The 18566-nt window shown below is 42.3% G+C and overlaps 1 protein-coding gene across 1 annotated transcript in view; it reads right to left on the bottom strand.

Moving 5' to 3' along the window:
- LOC145343863 (glycogen [starch] synthase, muscle-like) overlaps nucleotides 1-18566 on the bottom strand; it is a 105551-nt gene that overhangs the window by 2943 nt on the left and 84042 nt on the right. The window contains exons 13-15 of the mRNA XM_080190333.1: nucleotides 15583-15678; nucleotides 4867-5030; nucleotides 3672-3752 (exon numbers count right to left, since the gene is read on the bottom strand). Coding sequence (XP_080046459.1) covers nucleotides 3672-3752; nucleotides 4867-5030; nucleotides 15583-15678 — 341 coding nt within the window. The remainder of the gene's footprint in view (nucleotides 1-3671; nucleotides 3753-4866; nucleotides 5031-15582; nucleotides 15679-18566) is intronic.

Raw genomic sequence — 18566 nt, 5'->3', positions numbered from 1 at the left:
GGTGGATATAGGAGATCCTTTTAAATAAGGGTCATTAGCATTGGGGCGTCCCTGGTAATGTAAATGGGTATAGTATGATAATAATGTTTTTTCTCTTTTCATTCACAGGTTTTAAGTCGGTCCACCTTGTGTCCAACGAGAGGCATACACGCGATGGGTCGTACTGGGGCTGCTCTTGGTTGTTCGAGATTGGCCTAGTGCTTCATGTCATTAGTGTGTGCCTAAACTGGACAAGATACTGGGCAAGACGACAGCTCAGTGACTATCGCTGATTGCTGTGCAGACTCATGGATTTGGGCCGGTGTCTGTGGGAGTTTGCACATTCTCCCCGTGCTTGCGTGGGTTTTCTCCGGGTGCTCCGGTTTCCTCCCACACCCCAAAGATGTGCTGTTAGGCTGATTGGCAGGAATAAATTGTCCCTAAATCAGTTTCCCTCAATCTGGATGGCCATAAAACATTAGACAGGGGTCGTGGGTAGAGAGGTGGACTGGTGGTGTTGAGATGGCAGCGCGGGCTCGTTGGGCCGAAGGGCCTGTTTCCCGGGCTGATTTTGTTCTTTGAAAGAGGTTTTATTTGTTACTGGTCTAGTATTTGGGAAATCAAGCTAAGCTTGGCTTAGCAAATGCAAATGACCTTTTCTGTAGTTCCCTTTGAAGTTGGTCTGTGCAGTTCCAAGTGGTCTGTAAAACATTGCTCAGACATGATGAAGTGTGACACCGTCAAAACTGAGAAGCTAATTCTTTTGTATTGGTGACTTACAGACAGAGGGTCAGCCATCTTCATTGCCTTGGTAGTCCAGGTTAAAATGAGCAATAGCAAAAAGGATATGTACATACACCAGAATTTTCTGACATTCACACTGGTGGGATCTTCCAGTCCAACTGATGGCACAGCCACGCTACTGATATCCAAATACGGGGGGGGGGGTCATTCAACAGGACATTGACAATGGCAGGACAAGAAAATCCCACCGTGAGCCAATGGTGGTCTGCCTCCGCTGCCAAGCATCATGTGGCAGGATGCTCAGAAAATTCCACTTATTTTGTTTGGTAATACTGAATTTGAGCATTGCTGGAGAAAAGGAGATTTTTCTTGCACTCAGGACAATTCACACGATTACCAAATGTAAAGGGATCGACAATTTGCACCAAATGAGATGAATGCACACATTGTTTGGCAAGTGGATTCTGATTGGTAGAGGCATTGCCATGGAGAATGCATCAGTTGATAGTGACCGATAGTTAATTGCCGGATATTGTTTGCAACAGCATAACTCTGATTGGTCAAGGCATTGGCCGGAGGAAGGAACCAGTGAACGGTTGTCACTTATTTTGTTTTAGCTGAAACAGCATAATGTGTGTATGTATTATTTTTGCCTGCACAGAGCCTTGTATCTTAATATATGTAGCTTCCAGTACACGCAAATGCTGTGAGCCTGAGTGACGATCTTAAATTGTTTGAGTGTGTTATTTTAAGCATACTGAGGATTATTTTGGTATACCTTCACTGGTTAATATAATTGTTGGGATTCTTACTGTTCCACGCAGTATCAATGGCCTTTTTGGCATCTCATAAATAGAGCCCGAGCCATTTGCTTACCACACAAGCTTGTGCCAAGATAGGCTGCATCAAAGGTATCCTGCGCAACAATGGCTACCCGTCTCAGATCATTTTGTGCTGTATTGTTCAAACTCATGATTGAGCCTAAGACTCAACTTTAGCCCTGAAAAGTACCCAGACTACCTTAGATTACCCTGGAAGGGAAAGATATCTTAAAATTTTGAGAAATAGGTGAAGCTAGCTGTTCCACAATATGCCGTAACATGAGTGGTTTTTGCCAATAACAGGTTGCTGCTGTCAAGCCAGAAAGATATTCTGCCTATCACACAAATGAGTAACCACAAATACAAAATTCAGTGCTAGTGAGATGCTACATGTGTGGAAGCTACATATATTAATACACAGGGTCCAGTTCTTTGCAGACAGAAAGAACATATACATCGTTGTGCCCGTCACATGCTCACAAAATAAGTGACGGCCATTGTTGACTTATTTCTCAGGGCAATGCTTCGACCAGAGTTAAACTGCCTGGTTTAAATTGTAAACAATGCTTGGCAGTTAGCCATCAGCTAGTGCATTCTCCTTGGCAATGCCTCTCTAACTATCAACATTCTCTTTCCATATAGTATAAAGTTTTGTTCCCTTTACACTTGAATTGTCTTGACGAGTGCAAGACAAAAAGTTTTGACAAAAAGTCTCTTCTGTTAGCAATAATGGTAAAGGTTTTTTAAAAAATACAGTATTGAGTTCTATTCCAGGACAAACTGCTCTATGACTGAATGAATTGCCTTGTTGTTTACTTAGCACTGAGGCTCCATATTCATCCCCTCACACCTTTGCTCACTTAATTCAAACACAACATATTTTTTGTGCAGATATTTGAGAGGTTGTGGCCCAGATATACTGGTTTTCCAACTGCCAGACATTATACCACCCAAGACACAAATCTGGACCCCAGGGAAGAATGGACATGTTGGCCTCGGTGGGAGTTATCCAGGATGTTTGAACTTCAGGCAGGTAATTCTTGTGCCCTCACTCCATTCCCAGGACCCTCCACAAAAGTTTCTGACTTTGATTTAGAGTCAGAGTTGTCAGACAGTTCTGTGGGACTTAGCTGCATAGTTATCCAGGAAACATGAGACAGAAAAATCCTAGTCTATCTCCTTAGTAACTACAGAACTGACCCCCCCATCAATCATACCGATTTCTCAGACTATACCCCTCCTGACCTGATTACTTGCTACCCTACCCATCATGTCACCCACCTGATCCATGCGCCACCTTGCACACTTAAGACACTTACCTCACCCACTTACCCACCCTACCACTTTACTCACTAATTCTCATTCATCTACTTATCCATTTACTAACATTCAGCCATCCACAATGGTCCTTTAAATGTGCCATACAACAGCTAATAACATGAATAGGGGGCATGTTTTGTTTTCCCCTCTGACACAACAGCATTGCGATGGAACTCTCTGATGGAAATCTGAACTTTTTTGGACTAGTCAGGCCCCCAACATCCAGTAAAATGTGCAGCAGTGTCCAGACATTGAAAAGTTTGAGCGCAGCTGCAATCTGACAATGATTACCGCTCCGCTCAAGATCCAGGTCAAATATATTCTGTTCTAAAATATATGAATAGGAATATATTGATAGCACCAAAACAAAATAGGCTTATGGCTGCTGAACAAGAGACACTAATAAAATCAGAGCTAAATGTAGAATGGACAGGCTCACTATCCAAATCATGATATGGAGGATATGACACTGAAGGGTAGGGAAATGATGACAAGGGTTTGATTCCCCACCATTATGTAAGGTACTGTTATGAGTTGAGAGTTGCAAAACGTGAAACAGTAGAGGTTAGAGCACAAGGTTCACATAAATGCATCACAAATATCGCTGCAATTCATAGACATAATTCTAAACATTTTAACTTTTTAAAAAATTCTAAGACATTAAACACTTATTTTAAGTGACCTTAGAGAGATACTGAGTAGTCTAACAACAAGGATGAAACCCTCCTTCTCAAGCAAATTCTGACATTAGGTAATGATTAACAGTAAAAACAGACAATTCTGTCAACAAACAAATGCCTTACTTACCACCTCAGGCTCCCAGAGTGAGGATGTAAAGGAATCTGGGAAAGCCTTGGCTAATGCCATTTGTCTTGCATGTACGTAATACTGAAAAGATAATCAAGAAGGCACTCCAGTTACAAAGAATCTCTCCTCATATCTTGTACAGAGACACTGTCATTCAGAGAGATAATTTTTCACATACAGAGACAACACAAAAAACATCAATGGTTCTGTAGTGCAATCAATGGAATCATAGAGTGCAAAAGAAGCACTCCAGCCCATTGAGTCTGCACCAAGAGTGTGTAACACCTGACCTTCCACCTAAATCCATTTACCAGCAGTTAAGTCATAGCCCTGAATGTTATGATGTGCCAATTGCTCATCTAGGTACTTTTTAAAGGATGTGAGGCAACTCGCATCGACCACCCTCCCAGCCAGCATATTCCAGACCATAATCACCCTCTGGGTAAAAAACTTTTCCTCACACCCCCCCAAACCTCCTGCCTCTCACCTTGAACTTGTGTCCCCTCTTGACTGACCCCTCAACTAAGGGAAACAGCTGCTCCCTATCCACTCTGTCCATGTGCAGAAAAACCTTTGGAAATGCTTTACATTGAGGAGTTAAAGAAAGAGGACAGAATAACGAGAAAGCAAAGGCCACAGGAAATAAGAGCATGAATGATGGAGGAATAAATAAAGCTTGGAGTCCTGTTGCACACCAGAGGTGGTAATATGGACAGAGAGAAAATATTTGTGTTGTGACAGGTTTGATAACAACTAAGTGTTTCTGCAGATCTAGAACTCCTGATGTAATGAACGGTGGGTGTAAGGTGACAGTGAATTCAGAAAATAGAGAACAAAGATAGAGGGTGGGATTTTCTTGCTGATCCTGCTGATGGGACTGTACAGTCAAGCTAACAGTGAGCCTCTTCTGTGGATTCCTCGCCGGCGGAGAGTATGAACAATGGGAAATCCACCAACAACAGCGGAACCAGAAGATTCTCCTGCTGATGCCCAGTGGTGGGCCACCTCTGCAAAACACACCTGGGGGAAATGGGGGCAAAAATCTCAGCCAACAAGTGGAGAAGTCAGAACATAATAAAGAGACCCAAGTGTGAAAATGATAATGCATTTCCAGTTTTTAAAACTACACAATACTTGATCGATTTGAAAATTGGTTACTCATGATTATTTTAACAGAGAGTTTGCCGAGCTTTACCCTTCCAAGATACTTCCAGTCCAGTAAATCAGAGAGGCGCTCCGTACGATTCCTCTGAATGATGCGCTGTCGGCGAGACTGTTGACAGAAGCTGTAGATGAAGGAGGTCAGTTGATTGCATGAGTCATCCAGAGATCTAAAACGACGATCAAGGATGTAAATCCCTGAGGGAAAAGCAAGCCTAAACTCAGTTATCTAATGCATAGGGCAATTACTGGCCAATAAGACAATTTTCTATTTAAAAATTAGAGCAAGGCTGGAAATATGACTCGCACCACTGACAAAGCTGAAGTTAGAGTGGCTATCTAACCATTGGTCAATTGGTGGAATTTTCTTGTCATTGCATCTTATTACTTTGGCTTATTCCATTTTCTTTAAAAATCTGTTGTTGGTTGGGCCTTTTCCTGCCAGCTAATACAACTCATAGTGTTCCTTTAGTGGGAGACACTTGTGTAAGTGTGTATGAGCCAACACAAAATAGGACAACCCTTTGCATTTTGAAACAAAATTGGATAACAGATTTCAAATGGGTATTCGCCTCCCATGTGAAGTGGAGGGCCCCAGCACAGTATGTCACATTACCATTTTCTAAGACTAACCTCAGCCATTCTGTCACTGAATAGTCACCCTATGAAGGCTGAAAACAGTGCTTGTGATGAGATAACTAAGAACAAAATGGTTCAATGAAACAAGGTGAGGAAATAATGCTATTCTACAAAGAAATAAATTATGAATGAGAAGAATGCCAATGACTTCTATGGTCTTTAAAAGATGCAGCTTTCATACTCAAAAACAATTTGTGCATACTATTTCCACTCATATGAAACTTATGGGTCATTCACAGTAATAGACAATGCTAGCATTAATTGCATTAAGGTACTGCACTCTTGTCATTCAAAGTAATAATCAGTACGTGAAATATTCTTACTAATACACTCTACATGTAAAATTTCCATGAATATATTGCATATGCATGGTCCATACAAATACAGTATCCATATTGTTCATGCTAATATTCTGCTGCATATGATTTACACCAATATACTGCCCCCCCATATAATTCACATTAATACACTGCCTCCAAGTAATTTACACTAATACACTGCCTCCATATAATTTACATTAACACACTGCCCCCATATAATTCACATTAATATACTGTCCCTATATTAGTCACACTAATATACTGATGCATATAATTCATATTAATAAACTGCCCCATATAATTCAGACTAATATACTGCCCTGATAACATTCACACTATAATACTGTAGCACATAATTCACACTAATTTATTATGCGATAATATTCACACTGAAATTCTGCACCCATATTATTCACACCAACAAAAAGCACCTGTATTAGTCAAATTAATAGTCTACACCCATGTTAGTTACACTAACATTAGTATACAGCACCCATATTATTCACGCTAATATACTGCACCCATACGTTTCAGCCTCACATACTGCCCCATATTATTCACACTAATATACAGCCCATATCATTCTCAGTAATATACTGCATAAGAACATAAAAAATAAGAGCAGGAGTAGGCCATCTAGCCCTTTGAGCCTGCCCCGCCATTCAATAAGATCATGGCTGATCTGAAGTGGCTCAGTTCCACTTTCCCGCTTTCTCCCCATAATCCTTAATCCCCTTGCCTACCAAAAAGTAGTAGTCCTGTAAGTAGTAGTCCTTCCTACTATTATTCCTACCAAAGTGGATAACCTCACAACTTGCCTGCATCATATCATTCTCAGTAATGTCCAGCACCCATATCATTCTCAGTAATATACTGCACCCATACCATAGAACCATCAAGAGTATAGAAACACAGAGGGACCTAGGTATGCAAGTCCACAAATCCTTGAAGATGGCAGCACAGGTGGAGAAGGTAGTCAAGAAGGCATATGGCATGCTTGCCTTTATAAGACTGGGTATAGAGTATGAAAACGGGAGTCTGATGTTGCAGCTGTACAGAACATTGGTTAGGCCACATTTGGAGTACTGCGTCCAGTTCTGGTCGCCACACTACCAGAAGGACGTGGAGGCTTTGGAGAGAGTGCAGAGGAGGTTTACCAGGATGTTGCCTGGTATGGAGGGTCTTAGCTACGAGGAGAGATTGGGTAAACTGGGGCTGCTCTCCCTGGAAAGAGGAGAATGAGGGGAGACCTAATAGAGGTGTACAAAATTATGAAGGGTATAGATAGGGTGAACAGTGGAAAGCTTTTTCCCAGGTCAGAGGTGACGATCACGAGGGGTCACAGACTCAAGTGAGAGGGGCGAGGTTTAACTCAGACATCGGAGGGACGTTTTTTTTACACAGAGGGTGGTGGGACCCTGGAATGCACTGCCAAGTAGGGTGGTGGAGGCAGACACACTGGAATTGTTTAAGACTTACCTGGATAGTCACATGAGCAGACTGGGAATGGAGGGATACAAACAAATAGTTTTGTTGGACCAATGAGTGGCACAGGCTTGGAGGGCCGAAGAGCCTGTTTCCTGTGCTGTACTGTTCTTTTTCTCAATGATATACTGCACCCATATCATTCTTAGTAACGTACTGCACCTATGTCATTCTCAGTAATGTACTGCATCCATATCATTCTCAATAATACACTGCACCCATATCATTCTCAGCAATATACTGCACCCATATCATTCTCAGCAATAAACTGCACCCATATCATTCTCAGCAATATACTGCACCCATATCATTCTCAGCAATAAACTGCACCCATATCATTCTCAGCAATATACTGCACCCATATCATTCTCAGCAATATACTGCACCCATATCATTCTCAGCAATATACTGCACCCATATCATTCTCAGCAATTTACTGCGCCCATATCATTCTCAGCAATATACTGCGCCCATATCATTCTAAGTAACATACTGCACCGATAGCATTCTCATTAACATACTGCATCCATATCGTTCTCAGTAGTATACTGCGCCCATATCATTTTCAGTAATGTACTACACCTCTATCATTCTAAGTAATGTACTGCACCCACATCATTCTCAATGATATACTGCACCCATATTATTCTCAGTAATATACTGCACCCATGTCATTCTCAATGATATACTGCACCTATATCATTCTCAGTAATGTACTGCACCCATATCATTCTCAATGATATACTGCACCCATATCATTCTCAGTAATGTACTGCACCCACATCATTCTCAGTAATGTACTGTGCCCATATCATTCTCAGTAATGTACTGTGAACATAAGAACATAAGAAATAGGAGCAGGAGTAGGCCATCTAGCCCTTCGAGCCTGCCCCGCCATTCAACAAGATCATGGCTGATCCGAAGTGGCTCAGTTCCACTTTCCCGCTTTCTCCCCATAACCCTTAATCCCCTTGCTTACCAAAAACCTATCTACCTGCGTCTTAAATATATTTAGCGAGGTAGCCTCAACCACTTCAACGGGCAGAGAATTCCAGAGATTCACCACCCTTTGAGTGAAGAAGTTCCTCCTCAACTCCATTCTAAACTGCCCCCCCCCCCCCTTATCTTGACGCTATGCCCTCTAGTCCTGCTATCCTTCCTGAGCGGGAAGAACTTCTCCACCTCTACCCTATCCATCCCTTTCATCATCTTATACGTCTCAATGAGATCTCCCCTCATCCTTCTAAACTCTAACGAGTACAAGCCCAGTCTATTCAGCCTCTCCTCATAACTCAACCCCCTCAACTCCGGTATCAGCCTAGTGAACCTCCTCTGCACTCCCTCCAAGGCCAAAATATCCTTGCACAGGTGCGGCGACCAAAACTGCACACTGTACTCCAGCTGTGGCCTCACCAGTGCCCTGTACAGTTGCAGCAAGACCTCCCTACTTTTATATTCAATCCCCCTCGCTATGAAGGCCAGCATCCCATTCGCCTTCCTGACCACCTGCTGCACCTGTAGGCTGGGTTTTGCGACTCATGCACAAGGACCCCCAGGTCCCTCTGCACCGTAGCATGCTGCAGCTTTTCGCCCTGTAAGTAGTAGTCCTCCCTACCATTATTCCTACCAAAGTGGATAACCTCACACTTGCCAACGTTGTATTCCATCTGCCAGGTCCTCGCCCACTCGCTCAGCCTATCTAGATCCCTCTGCAGACTTTCCACACCCTCCACACAATTTGCCATTCCACCTATCTTTGTGTCATCAGCAAATTTCGACACCTTACACTCGGCTCCCTCCTCCAGATCATCTATATAAATGGTAAATAGCTGAGGCCCCAGCACCGATCCCTGGGGCACTCCACTAGTCACCAACCGCCAATCCAAATAGCACCCATTGACACCCACTCTCTGCCTCCTGACAGCCAATCCCCTATCCACGCTAACACCCTACTCCCAACTCCATGCCTCCTAACCTTTTGTAACAACCTTTTGTGCGGCACCTTATCAAACGCCTTCTGAAAAATCGAGAAACACCACATCCACCGGTTCCCCTCTATCCACCGCACTAGACACATCCTCATAGAATTCCAATAAATTCGTCAGACACAACTTCCCCTTAACGAAACCATGCTGCGTCTGCTCTATCAAACAATTCTTCTCAAGATGCCTCGCTATTTTCTCCTTGATTACGGATTCAAGCATTTTTCCTACAAGACGTTAAACTAACCAGCCTATAATTCCCTGCCTTTTGCCTGCTACCCTTTTTAAACAGCGGCGTAACGTTAGCTGTTTTCCAATCTTCCGGCACTTCCCCGGAATCCAGCGAGGTTTGGAAAATAATCACCAAGGCATCCACTATCACCTCCGCCATTTCCTTCAGAACCCTTGGATGCATTCCATCCGGTCCTGGGGACTTGTCCACCATCAGTCCGTCTAGTCTGTCGAGCACCGCCTCTCTAGTAACAATGATCTCATTCAGGCCCTCCACTCCCACCAATGATATACTGCACCCATATCATTCTCAGTGATATACTGCACCCATATCATTCTCAGTAATATACTGCACCCATATCATTCTCAGTAATATACTGCACCCATATCATTCTCGGTGATGTATTGTGGCCATACCATTCTCAGTAATGTACTGTGTCCATATCATTCTCAGTAATGTACTGTGTCCATATCATTCTCAGTAATGTACTGTGCCCATGTCATTCTCAGTAATGTACTGTGCCCATATCATTCTCAGTAATGTACTGCGCCCATATCATTCTCAGTAATGTACTGCGCCCATATCATTCTCAGTAATGTACTGCGCCCATATCATTCTCAGTAATGTACTGCACCCACTTCATTCTCAGTAATATATTGTGTCCATATCATTCTCAGTAATATATTGTGCCCATATCATTCTCAGTGATGTACTGCACCCATATCATTCTCAGTAATGTACTGCACCCATTTCATTCTCAGTAATATATTGTGCCCATATCATTCTCAGTGATGTACTGCACCCATATCATTCTCAGTAACGTACTGCACCCATATCATTCTCAGTAATATATTGTGCCCATATCATTCTCAGTGATGTACTACACCCATATCATTCTCAGTAATGTACTGCACCCATATCATTCTCAGTAATATACTGTAACCATATCATTCTCAGTAATATACTGTAACCATATCATTCTCAGTAATATACTGTAACCATATCATTCTCAGTAATATAATGCACCCATTTCATTCTCAGTAATATACTGCGCCCATATCATTCTCAGTAATGTAATGCACCCATATCATTCTCAGTAATATACTGCGCCCATATCATTCTCAGTAATGTACTGCACCCATATCATTTTCAGTTATATACTGCACCCATATCATTTTCAGTTATGTACTGCATCCATATCATTCTCAGTAATATACTGCGGCCATATCGTTCTCAGTAGTGTACTGCACCCATGTCATTCTCGGTAATGTACTGCACCCATATCATTCTCAGTGATATGCTGAACCCATATCATTCTCAGTAATATATTGCACCCATATTATTCTCAGTGATATATTGCACCCATATCATTCTCAGTAATGTACTGCACCCATATCATTCTCAGCAATATATTGCGCTCATATCACTCTCAGTAATGTACTGTAACCATATCATTCTCAGTAATATACTGCACCCATACCATTCGCATTAATGTACTGCACCCATATCATTCTCACTGATGTACTGTGCTTATTTTACTCTCACTAACACACTGCATCCTTATTATTCACACTAATATATTCCATCTGCATCAATCTTACTAATGTATTGTGCCTGTGACACCTGCACTAATAAACGGCCCTGTGTCACTCGCACTGATATACTGTGCTTGTTATTCTCATAAATGTACTTCGTAGAACCCCTACAGTGCAAGAGGAGGGCTGGATTTAATGGATTATGTGAAGCATATTCATGAGAATGACAGGCACAGTATGTCAATGTGAATGATATAGGTTCATATATCAGTGCTTGTATCATTCATGCATATGTTCTGCTCCCTATTGTTGTTGCTAATATACTGCTCTTCCGTTTCAGCTTCTGCCAGTTTACTTTGGCTTACAATGCTGGTTGATTATCCTTCTCCATCTCCTCCTGTCAGACATTCATTCCTTTTCTTATCCCACTGCATTTAAGTCTCTCATCACCATATCTTTCCATCTGGCATCAGGCATTCCCCTCTTTTTACTTCCTAGCAAACCTACCTTCATCGATTGCCTCACCCCATTTCCTTTCTGTCTCCATAACAGATGACTGTATTATTTCAATCTCTTCTCAGCAACTTTCTTCAATGTTCCCTCAATCTTCACTGACCCCCTATGTGCTAGTTTCTGATCTTGTTGTTTTCATTAATCCACATTCTTTCTAATAAACTGCACCTATATAATTCACACTAAAGCACATCATTTGCACTAACATACCATGCCTGTTATTTTCATAAATATACTTTTTCAAAAATTCATTTATGGGATGTGGGCATCCTTGACCCATCCTTAGTTGCCCTCAAGAAGGTGGTGGTGAGCTGTCTTCTTGAACCTCTGCAGTACCTAAGGTGTAGGTACACCCACTTGCTTGTATTTCTCTAATTTACATATCATATCTCACATATCGTATCTGTGTCGTCCATACAATAGACATTCTCACTGACATGCTGCACATGTAATGTCCTTGCTTAGGTACTGCATCTCTGTAACAAACAGTAGCTGTATTATTCTCCCTAGTGAACAGTACCTCTATTATTTTCTCTAATGTACAGTACCTGTAGTAGTATCTGTAGGTCACCATGTCTGTCAATCTGCAACAAATCAGGGAGTGGAGAAAATGCGTATGTGGCTGAATGATGGACCAAATGTTCTTTCCCTGTTCTGTATAATTCTCCAAAGTGTGTTTTGCCTGCTGTGCTTTATATAAGTATGTTTGCTATTGTCTCTATAAGGTTTTTAATGATGCTATTTGTATCAGATCTCTAAAGCAGCCTTCACTGTAAACTAGATTTAGTTATTTTTGAATGCAATCTGTTTTAGTGAGGCTGAACAATTATTTACTTGGGAGGAAATATAGGGTATTATCCAACTTGCTTGTGGCATTAGTACCATTGAAAGTAATTTTATTAACAAAGACCTGGGTTCTGACTTGTTCATTGTCTAATGTTATTACACGAAGAACATGTCCCTCATGGGGACAACTTGCCTTCCAACCAGGCCAATTTGAAGGTGCACAGCATGCTGAGGAGAGAGCTGTTTTTAACTAGTGATTATATTATTAAAAGCCATGGCCCCATGCAACGATCAGTAATACAATTACCTTAGAAAAAGATACAAGATAAAAGGAGATAAGATGGAGCCCGCATTACATACGAAAAGCCAGTCCATCCTCATTTATGTCTGTTATTGAATTAGTGAGGTGTGCGAAAGTAGAATACGTCAATCCTTCTCTATTCCATTGCTCATCGTAATTAAATTTTAAACACATCGTTGTTGTCAAACAACTCCTTAGTTTGTTACTTACAGCAGAAAGAATGCAAATTATTAAAATGGCTATCCTTTTTAATTAAGGCTTTTCAATACTGGCCTGAGGAAAGAAATTGTATTCTATTTCTTTAAACTTTTCTCAGTTACTATTTCATTATTTTCAAGTCTTGATTTTAAAGAGGCAACAAAAATAAAAGGATCCACACAAGAGACATAGTGGCAAAGTGGTAATGTCATGAGACTAGTAATCCAGAGGCTCTGGGAACATGGGTTCAAACAATGGCAGCTGGTGGAATTTAAGTTCAATTCATAAATTTGGAATTATAAAGCCAGTCTGAGTAATGGTGACCATGAAGCTACCACTGATCGTTGTAAACACCCATTTGATTCACGAATAGTCTCTAGGGAAGGAAATCAACCACTCTTACCTGGTCTTGTCTATTTGTGACTCCACACCTACCAGTGATGTGGCTGCCTCTTAACTTCTAAAATGACCTAGCAAGCCACTCCATTCCAGGCAATTAGGGATGGACAACAAGTGCTGACTTTGTCAGTGATGCTTACATTCCATGAAAGAATAAAGAAAACAAACACTCAAAATGCCTGAAAGACACAAAACAAATAAATAGGGACAGCTAATCCGTGTTAAGGAGCAGAGTGGTGCATGTGACTGTTGCTGGTAAGCATCCATGTTGGCGGAGGCTAGCTTTGCACTTGGCTGTTGAAAAAGAGACCTGGATTTCTACCGACATTGGTTGCTGAGGATAGGAGCTGGTTGTCACCATATCTACCCTATCTTCCCTACAAATAAACAAACTGTAATACTAGTAAAGGGTGCTTTTTATTGTGACCAGGCAATGGCCTGAAGTAGGTATTAGAATGGCCTGAAAATAGGTATTCTAGAGAGAAATAAATTGATTAGGGATACTCAACACGGTTTTGTGAAGGGTAGGTCGTGCCTCACAAACCTTATCGAGTTTTTTGAAAAGGTGACCAAAGAGGTGGATAAGGGTAAGGCAGTTGATGTGGTGTATATGGATTTTAGCAAAGCGTTTGATAAGGTTCCCCATGGTAGGCTATTGCAGAAAATGCAGATGCATGGGATTGAGGGTGATCTAGCAGTTTGGATCAGGAATTGGCTAGCTGATAGAAGACAGAGGGTGGTGGTTGATGGGAAATATTCAACCTGGAGTGCAGTTACAAGTGGTGCACCTCAAGGATCTGTTTTGGGGCCACTGCTGTTTGTCATTTTTATAAATGACCTAGATGAGGGTGTAGAAGGATGGATTAGTAAATTTGCTGACGACACCAAATTTGGAGGAGTTGTAGACAGTGAGGATGGATGTTACAGTTTGCAGAGGGATATAGATAAGCTGCAGAGTTGGGCCAAGAGGTGGCAGATGGAGTTTAATACGGAAAAGTGTGAGGTGATTCACTTTGGTAAGAGTAACAGGAGTACAGAATATAGGGCTAATGGAAGGACTCTTAGTAGTGTTGAAGAGCAGAGAGATCTCGGGGTACATGTGCATAGCTCCCTGAAAGTTGGCACCCAGGTTGATAAGGTTGTTAAGAAGGCGTACGGTGTGATAGCTTTTATTGGTTGAGGGATTGAATTTCGGAGCCGTGAGGTCATGTTACAACTGTACAAAACTCTGGTGCGGCCGCACTTGGAGTATTGCGTACAGTTCTGGTCACCGCATTATAAGAAAGATGTGGAGACATTGGAAAGGATGCAAAGGAGGTTTACCAGGATGTTGCCTGGTATGGTGGGAAGGTCTTATGAGGAAAGGCTGAGGGACTTGAGGTTGTTTTCATTAGAGAGAAGAAGGTTACGAGGTGACCTGATTGAGGCATACAAGATGATCAGAGGATTGGATAGGGTGGACAGTGAGAGCCTTTTACCTCAGATGGTGATGGCTAACACAAGGGGACATAGCTTTAAATTAAGGGGTGGTAATTATAGGACGGATGTCAGAGGTAGGTTCTTTACTCAGAGGGTAGTAAGGTCATGGAATGCCCTGCCTACAGCAGTTGTGGACTCGCCAACTTTAAGGGCGTTCAAATGGTCAGTGAATAGGCATATGGAAAACATTGGAATAGTTTAGGTTAGAGGGTCATTAGATTGGTTCCACTGGTTGGCGCAACATCGAGGGCCGAAGGGTCTGTACTGTGCTGTAATGTTCTATGTTCTAAGCCATATACATTTAAATAGGAGCGCTAAAGTTAGTTCATAAAATCCCTAGAGTGCAGAAGAAGGCCATTTGGCCCTTTCAGTCTCCACTGACCACAATCCCACACAGGCCCTATCTCTGTAACCCCACTCATCTACCCTACTAGGCCCCTGACACTTAAGGAGCAATTTACTACGGCCGATCAATCTAACTCACACATCTTTGGAGTGTGGGAGAAACCCATGCAGACACAGAGCAGGACCCGAATACAAAATTTAGCTTCAAGTAGACACAGCTTACCTCCTGATGTAGCAGGTCTTGTGCGATCCATTGACAATGTACATAAATCAATAAGACTTAAGAAGTGGTTGCAAAACATTTTTGAAGTTACAACCCTACCGTGCTTCTCCAAGCTCCGTAAGAATATAACGGGCCACTGAATCCAGCAGTAAACAATCCTTTTCCATACTCCTCACCAATTGTCTCCTGAGCTGTTTTTCTTCCCCAAGGCAAACTTGTTATTAATTAACAATTAAAGTAAGTATCACTGGGTATGGTTCAGATATTGCACATTGCCCATCTCCAGGGATTATAGAGTAACTGTAATACCTACCGTACGCTGCTGGATCCGCAATATGTTGCTGCATAAAGCACCCAAAGCCAGAGAGGTTGGTGGTGATGCTCGGGATGCCCATTACTGTGCACTCAGCTGGAGGATGAAAACAAATAGTAAATGCCGGTAGAATCCACTTTTTCCTGATAGTAAAGTTCAATTATATTGTAAAGTTCCACCTTCCACTATAATAGTGAGCACTGCTACAGGGCTCATTTATTTATAATTTAAACTTCAGTGGTCAAACCCCAGATACACTCGTCAAAAACCCGTCCACATGTCATTTTCATCCAGACACCCATAGATGAGTTTTGATACGAATGTCCAGTCATTTAAAAAAACCTGAAATTTAGACAGCAAAATTGTGATTTTGAATTGTTGTAATTGAAAAATACTGCACGCGTACCCAAGTGAAACTGTTTTGTTTTGGGCATCTACAAGTCAACTTGATTAGTGTTTGAGGATGAGGGAACAAACGTACAAGACATGTGAAGATAGAGGAGTGAAATTGTGAGGCCTTTGAGTAGGAGTGCACAACTTTGGCAAATAAACACAATCTCAGTTGAACAATAAATTCATGTTTGCATGGTTCTGCACAGTGTAATGGCCCCAATTTTCCTCCCTCTTCAGTTGCAATGCCATTGGCAACTTTCTAACATCGCCACCAAATGGCCAACATTCCCATGTGAGTTTAGGTAGCAAGCATTTTCAGGTTATTTACATCTCACATGACTATCTTGCAGGAGCCACTGGAGAGTAATCAGGAAGAAGAATCCTGGCTGATTTACTCCTTTATATCTTATTGGCAAACATGACATGTTTTCAAGAAGAAATTAGATATAGCTCTTGGGCCAAAAGGAGCAAAAGATTAACAGGGGGGCGGGGGGGTGCAGGATTGATTAGCCATGATCATAATGAATGGTTGAACAAGCTCGAAGTGCCAAACGGCCTATTCCGCTCCTATTTTCTATGTTGTATAGCCACAGCAACACCTCTTTACTTTTATGCTCCAGTCCTCCTGAAATAAAAACCAACATTCCATTTGCCTTCCCTATTACCTTCTGCACCTAGTTTTCTGGGTTTCATGAACCAGGACCCTCAAAGTTCTTTTTGTGCTACAGCTTTCTGCAGTCTCTCACTATTTAAGTAATAATCTGCCTTCTCATCCTTACTTCCAAAACAAACAATCTGATATTTTCCCATTGAATTCCATCTGCCAGTCTTCTTCCCACTCGCTCAGCCTATCAACATCTCTCTGTAAATGACTTATCTCTTCCTTACACCCTACATTCCTTCCCATCTTTGTATCATCTGCAAATTTGGCCACAGTACACTCTATTCCTCTAAATCATTGTTATATATTATGAAGAGCTGCAGTTCCAGCACTGATCCGTCTGGCATTCTGACTGGTTACTGCCCTCCAACCTAAGAAAGGTCCCCTCTTCATTATTTGCTGCTTCTTGTTAGCTAGCCAATCCTCTATCCATATAATCTCTATAACATTATCTCCAACACTTTGAGCTGCTATCTTGCACTGTAGCCTTTTGTGTGGTGAGAGTGGAGAAGTGGGGCAGTTCAAAGTGAGGATGGAGTCAGGGCACCATTCACAGCAGAAAGCAGCAACATGCCCGTTAACGACAAGAGGTCGGGGGGGGGGGCGGGGGGGGGGGGGGGGGGGGGGGGCGGCGGCGGCAGGATAGGTGCACCAATGTTAGTGTCCTCACTCAGGTTAATGTCCCCAGTATTAGCTCTGTTGGGTAGGCTACATCACCCACATGCCTGACACAGGACTCCCAAAACAAGTGCTTTATTCAGAGCTTCAACATGGCAAGCGAGCTGCAGGAGGGCAGGGAAAATGCTACAAAGATACTTCAAAATCCCCACGAAAAGGTGCAACATCCCCATCGATGTCTGGCAATCCCTGGCCGAAGTGGAGCAAAAGCATCCGGGAAGGAGCTGAACACCTTGAGTTTCATCACTGCGAGCAAGCTAAAGTAGCAAGAACGAAAGGAGTGCGTGCAAGCCTGGCACCCCACCCATGCACCCCTCCAGCCACCATTTGCCCACCATGACGAAGAGTGTTGATCATGCATTGGACTCTTCGGTCACCTGAGAACGCATTGCTTATGTGGAAGCAAGTCAGCCTTGACTCAGAGAGACTGCGTAAGATGGTAGAATTGAGGCATATGTACACTTGGTAAGTTCAGTTAGTTTTCTCTCTCCAACTGAATATCTTCTCAACATTCATTCTCTAGTTTAATACTTGAAGCAAGGTCACATTTGCAAATGTGACCTTGCTTCAAGTATTAAACTAGACATCGATGGGGATGTCGCACCTTTTCGTGGGGACTTTTGTTGGTCTGTTGCCCATCTAATCCCCAAAATTGCTGCTTCTTCCCAATGCGTTGACCCTCCAGACCAAGTTGGATTCTTCCACCCTCAGCTTGATTGCCACCAGATTTTCCTGGTCACCTGTCCAAGTTTAGCTGTTGCCTGTTCTAACACTTTCTCTGTCAATGTCACTCTCCTGATTCAGCTAAGTCCTAATGCTGCCTCCTCCTCTTCTTGTACACTCAAGTCCCAACATTGTCACCTTTTCTCCTGTTATTGAATTCTTCCAAATGGTTCCTTGAGTTGTGACATTCGATTCTTTTCTGCTGAAGTACTCAAGTGCTGATAGATTGCTTCTCACTGGCCAGTGCCTTCCTCCACTCACTCATGTCACAATGCTGCTAACTTGGCCAATCCGCCCAACTCCTGATGCTAACAAAATCACATTCTCAGCACCTGCATGCTTGAAAATTGCACATCATCATCATTTCACAGCAGGCCAAGAAAACAATTGAGAAAAATATGGACCCTGGTTCTTCTGACATTGCAACAGAAGACTGAATCCAGAAAAAGACTGATTATAATAATGATATCTTCCTGCAGCATAACACTTAGCTGACGTAGTTCATTTCTGCCTGATATTCAGGTTTATC

This window comes from Carcharhinus amblyrhynchos, chromosome 6 (assembly GCF_965287045.1).
Source record: "Carcharhinus amblyrhynchos chromosome 6, sCarAmb.v2.hapA, whole genome shotgun sequence".
NCBI lineage: Eukaryota > Metazoa > Chordata > Chondrichthyes > Carcharhiniformes > Carcharhinidae > Carcharhinus > Carcharhinus amblyrhynchos.
This window is presented reverse-complemented; position numbering and strand designations above follow the sequence as displayed.